The sequence below is a fragment of the Alosa alosa genome, chromosome 4, assembly GCF_017589495.1.
Source record: "Alosa alosa isolate M-15738 ecotype Scorff River chromosome 4, AALO_Geno_1.1, whole genome shotgun sequence".
In the NCBI taxonomy this organism is placed as follows: domain Eukaryota; kingdom Metazoa; phylum Chordata; class Actinopteri; order Clupeiformes; family Clupeidae; genus Alosa; species Alosa alosa.
In genome coordinates, this window is record NC_063192.1 from 10,655,112 (window position 1) to 10,660,111 (window position 5,000).

The following is a 5,000-nucleotide window of genomic DNA, read 5'->3' on the forward strand; positions in this document are numbered from 1 at the left end:
TGTCCTTGTGTTTCTGTTTGTGTATTTATCGTGTGTGTTTGTGACCTGCAGGACCTACTGCAACACAGACGAGCACCCTGAGCATCGTTACCTGTCCCAGACTGAAGCCATCAAGCTCTACCTCAGTGGCCGAGAGCCACACCTCAAGTGTGAGTACAGCCGGATTATACGGTAGTCTTTAGTTATACTGACTACACTCACTCAGTCAACAACTTACTCATTCAACCACTTATTCACTCACCCACTCACTCACTCACTCACTCACTTATTGACTCACTCACTCACTCACTCACTCACTTATTGACTCACTCACTCACTCACTCTCCCACTCACTCACTCACTCACTCACTCACTCACTCTCCCACTCACTCACTCACTCACCCACTCACTCAATCTTTGACTCTCACACTTCTTTTCTCTTCTCGTCTTGGACTCACTCACTGACTTGCATAACAAGTCACTGTCATACTCATATCCAGCTATCTCAATACCTTTTGATATCCAATATCATTTCATTCACTTCAGCTGCACTCGCACTAACATACACAATAACTCACTCACTCAGTCACTCACTCAGTCACTCACTCCCTCACTCACTCACTCACTCACTCACTCACTCACTCACTCACTCACTCAGTAACTGCATTACATAGTCTAATCTCATGCATTTCTCCTCACTCTTTCTATTGATGTAGGTTGCGTTGGTTTGTTTTCTGATGCTATTGTTGTGTTCCTGGTTGTTGTTGTTGTCATAGGTGACAAGGAGCTGATTCAGGAGGTGCTGTTTGATGCTGTGGTAACGGCTCCCCTGGAGGCATACTGGACAAGCCTGGCTCTCAACAAATCAGAGTATGCACTCGGATTCTTTCTTTCATCTCTCCTTCATTTGTCTTGTTCATGCTTTTGTCTCTCTTTCTTTCTTTCTTTCTTTCTTTCTTTCTTTCTTTCAGTCTTTTATTTATTTTTTTTCAGTGTTTTCTTTCAGTTCCTCTTCCTGCAGTTTTCAGTCTCTCTATCTCCTCCTCTCTGTTCCTCATCTTTGTTGTTCACTTCCACTCTCATGTTTCGTGTGCAACACAAACCCTCATTCACATTTTTTTCCACTTGGTTGCAGGAACTCTGACAAGGGGGTGGAGATCGCCTACCTGGGCACTCGGACCGGCCTATCGCGGATAAACTTGTTTGTGGTGCCTGATCAGCTGAGCAGTCCGTAAGTAGCGGGTTGGTGGGTGTTTATGTGTCTGGTAGATACCTCTGTGAATGTATAGATTTTGGGGAGTGTTAAATGAAGTTGAATAATGGTTGTGTTGTGTGTGTGTGTGTGTGTGTGTGTGTGTGTGTGTGTGTGGTTGTGTGTGTGTGTTATAAGAGACTTCCTGACAGCTGAAGATAAAGAGGGAGTGTTTACAGCCGACCACTTCCCTCTGTGGTACAAGAGGGCTGCAGAGCAAGTGCCAGGCACCTTCGTCTACTCTTTACCTTTCAACGCAGGTAAGCACACACACACACACACACACACACACACACACACACACACACACACACACACATACATTATGCACACACACATACAGTATACACACACACATACATACACACATTTAGACAGATACCTTTAAGCATCCTCACACACATAGACTCAAAGTACCACACTAAAGAAATGCACAGTCACAAAAACAACACACACGCATACAGACACAAGGATATTGTAGGACACACACACACACACACACACACACACACACACACACACACACACACTCCCACACACTACCACACTCCCACAAGTCATTTTTCATTCACCTCTCAGAAAATATATCATGCTTCACAATTCCCCCAGTCCAAGTGAACACATATCTCAAATCTCCCTCTTTGGTTCGGTATGTGGAAACGTATCAACACAAATACAACACCTCTGAGACAGCTTAGAGTGTTCTCTCTGTCCTCCTCCTCCTTCTCTCTTTTGTCTTCCCTCCTTCCTTTCTCTCTCTCTCATTCTCTTGTTTTCTTTCTTTCATAGTCTCTCTCTCTCTTTTTTCCCTTTATTTCTGTCTCTCTCTGTCTCCATCCCTGTGGGTTTTGTAAATGTCAGAAGGCTGTGCTGTGCTGTGTGCAGCTCTGTGGCTGTGGAGCCAGTTATCTGATTAGGGGGAGATAGCAGCAGCGGACGGGTGGCTCCTCTCCCTCTCTGTCCCTTTCTTTTTTCTCTCCCTCTCCCTCTCTCTGTCTCTCTCTCCCTCTCTCTCCCTCTTAGGGGCCTAAGTGGCCCACGGCTCAGCACTTTTCCTTCGGCCACTTCAGGGGATTACCTCAAAAAGCCAGCAGTGCAAGACTTAGAGGAGGAACCATTTGGGGTGTTGAGCGTGTGCGTGTGTGTGTGTGTGTGTGTGTGTGTGTGTATGTGTGTGTGAGTGTGGTATGGTGTGATGTGGTAACGTTTTTTTTTTTGGGGGGGGGTGATTAGATGGAGATTAGAATGGACGTTCTGCGGAGGAGAAAGTCTTCCATGGTCAGTCACATGTAGGCTTATCTCCATCAAGGCCACGCAGTAATTAATAGACCGCTTGAACGAGTGAGAGGGGGAGAAGGACAAGAGAAGATGGAGGATAAAGGGATTTAAATGGAGGAGAATGTTTCAGTCCCCCCCACCTTTTTTTCCACTCTCTCTCTCTCTCTTTCTCTCTCTCTCCCTCTCTCTTTCTCCCTCTCTTTCTCCTCCACGTCCTGTTTTCCCAGTCGATATTCCAATGTAAACAGGAGAAGTGGGATTGAGATGGAGTGTGAGAGAGAGAGAGAGGAGGGGGTGGCAGTGCTGGGAGAGGACGGGATCGGTTTAGGACAAGGTCCGCAGCGTCTCCTCCGCACCGGTGATTGATGGGCCTCCTCTGCTTTTGAAGTGGTGTGGCTCTCTCTCTCTCTGTGTGTGTAGGGCATAGGAATACTTCACGGGAATGGAAATCACAAGGCATGGGAGCAGAGTCAGCACAGGAGGATTCTGATCCCGTTGCACTGTATCTTTTGGTGCATTTGTCTGTTTACATTCCCTCTATGTGTGTATATGTGTGTGTGTGTGTGTGTGTGTGTGTATGTGTGTGTGTGTGTGTGTGTGTGTGTGTGTGTGTGTGTGTGTGTGTGTGTGTGTGTGTGTGTGGGTGGTATGTGTGAGCATTTGTGTGTGTGTGTGTGGGTGTGGGTGTGTGAGCATTCGTGTGTGTGTGGGTGTGGGTGTGTGTTGGAGTCAAAGTGGATTAATACTTGGCTCATCACCCAAGTATTATCATACTATTCACTATGATTATGATGTATAACCAGTGGGGTCCAATGGTGAACTCACCTTGACTGGAGCGACTGCTGGAATGTACTGTAGAACAGACCCCTGTGGCTGTGTGGCAGCTCCTAATCTGGGAAAACAACGCCCCCTCATGGCCACCAGTGGAATCACAACTCAACCAGAGACTTTCCACAAGTCAGTCCAAGAAAAGAGAGAGAGAGATGAAGAGAGGGATAGAAAGAGAGAAACAGAGACAAACGGAGAGAGAAGGAGAGAAAGAGAGAGCTGATAAAAATGCAGGGAGGTGTGAGATGTATCGGATGTATCACTGGACTGGGTGCTCCACTTGAGTTCTCCTCTGCCCGGAATGTTCAGTGTGTGTTTGACCTCTGGTGTGAAACGCTCTGCTAGCACCACTGGAGCCACCTGGAGTCTCCTTGCATTGCCATCACTCGCAGCGATGCCAGACCCTCCACACACACACACACATATATATATATACACACACACACACACACACACACACACACACACACACACACACACACACACACACACGTACTGTATACACACACACACTGTTTCTGGGTCAGCTCAAATACGCCCGTTTTTTTCCACCACAGCTCCACTCCTCTTGTGAGCCAGCAGGGCCCCCCCACCATCTCCCCATTAGAGGGGTTTGTTTACAGCGGTTGGCATATTACAACCAAACACTTCAAACGCTCTGTGTTATGCTAATATGACATTTGGTGTTTTCCCAAACAGTGCCATTCCAGACATATCTGTGGCACACACTGAGACTTTGAGCTCACCCGGCGCTTCTCTAAGTTTTTCGACCCAGGCTCGGCTCGGCTCACCAGCTGGGCGTCTGATGCTCATGTTACTTATAGAATGTCAGTGGCCCGAAGCGCTAAGCTCATCTTCAAGACCAAAGCTAGTTGTGCTTTGATTTAGGCATTATGATATTTGGTATTGTAATAAATCATAGAAGTGGCTCAGAATCAATCTCAATTATTAGTATTATTTCATACAGTATATGCATTGAATCTGTTGAATCTGTTGAATACTGTTGAATACTAGTGCGGTATTCCTTGTGATTTCCATCCCACTTTATGCTGGAGGGCAAGTCAGCATTCAATCAATTTTCATTGTATTTTTATAAAAACTTTCCTTTTTGCTGTCTTGTTTTCCCTTTATCTTCCTTATTTCCTTGCTTGCCTTGCATCTATCTGATCTCTCTGAAATCCCCTCTGTGTGTTTTTCTTACTTTCATCTCCTCCCACCTATTCCTTTTCCCCCCTTTATACATTTGTTTTGTCTTTGACTTGATGGCAGGGCTAGGTCAAAGTAATTATGTTTTATGCTTTATGCTTTATGCTTTTTATGCTTTGAAAAGTGCTCTTGTCTTCTTTGGTGGTTTAATAAAGAAGCATCAAAGCTCTCCCTTTTTCATGGTACTCCCCCTTTCCACCCACTAACCCTCCTCTCACTTTCTCTCTCTCTCTCTGCCCTGCTCTTTCTTCCTTTATTTCCCTCTCTCTTTCTCTGCATCCCTTCGCTTTCTCTCTCTGATTAGTGCTGGACAGTGTTTTGGCCCGCATGCTTGATTTCTGAGGTTTGAAATGGGATCCGTCGGGGTGAGGACTCTCCACCTCCCCCTCTCTGTCTGTCTCTCTCTCTTTCCCTCTCTCACTCTTTCTCTCTCTGTTTCTCTCACTCCTTTCTCTCT

The 5,000-nt window shown here is 46.1% G+C and overlaps 1 protein-coding gene across 4 annotated transcripts in view; it reads left to right on the top strand.

Annotated features, from left to right (window-relative positions):
- cacna2d3a (calcium channel, voltage-dependent, alpha 2/delta subunit 3a) overlaps positions 1-5,000 on the top strand; it is a 186,941-nt gene that overhangs the window by 130,100 nt on the left and 51,841 nt on the right. For all 4 annotated transcript variants that reach the window (XM_048240656.1, XM_048240659.1, XM_048240657.1 and 1 more), the window contains 4 exons: positions 52-149; positions 756-849; positions 1,115-1,210; positions 1,370-1,491. In XM_048240656.1, coding sequence (XP_048096613.1) covers positions 52-149; positions 756-849; positions 1,115-1,210; positions 1,370-1,491 — 410 coding nt within the window. The remainder of the gene's footprint in view (positions 1-51; positions 150-755; positions 850-1,114; positions 1,211-1,369; positions 1,492-5,000) is intronic.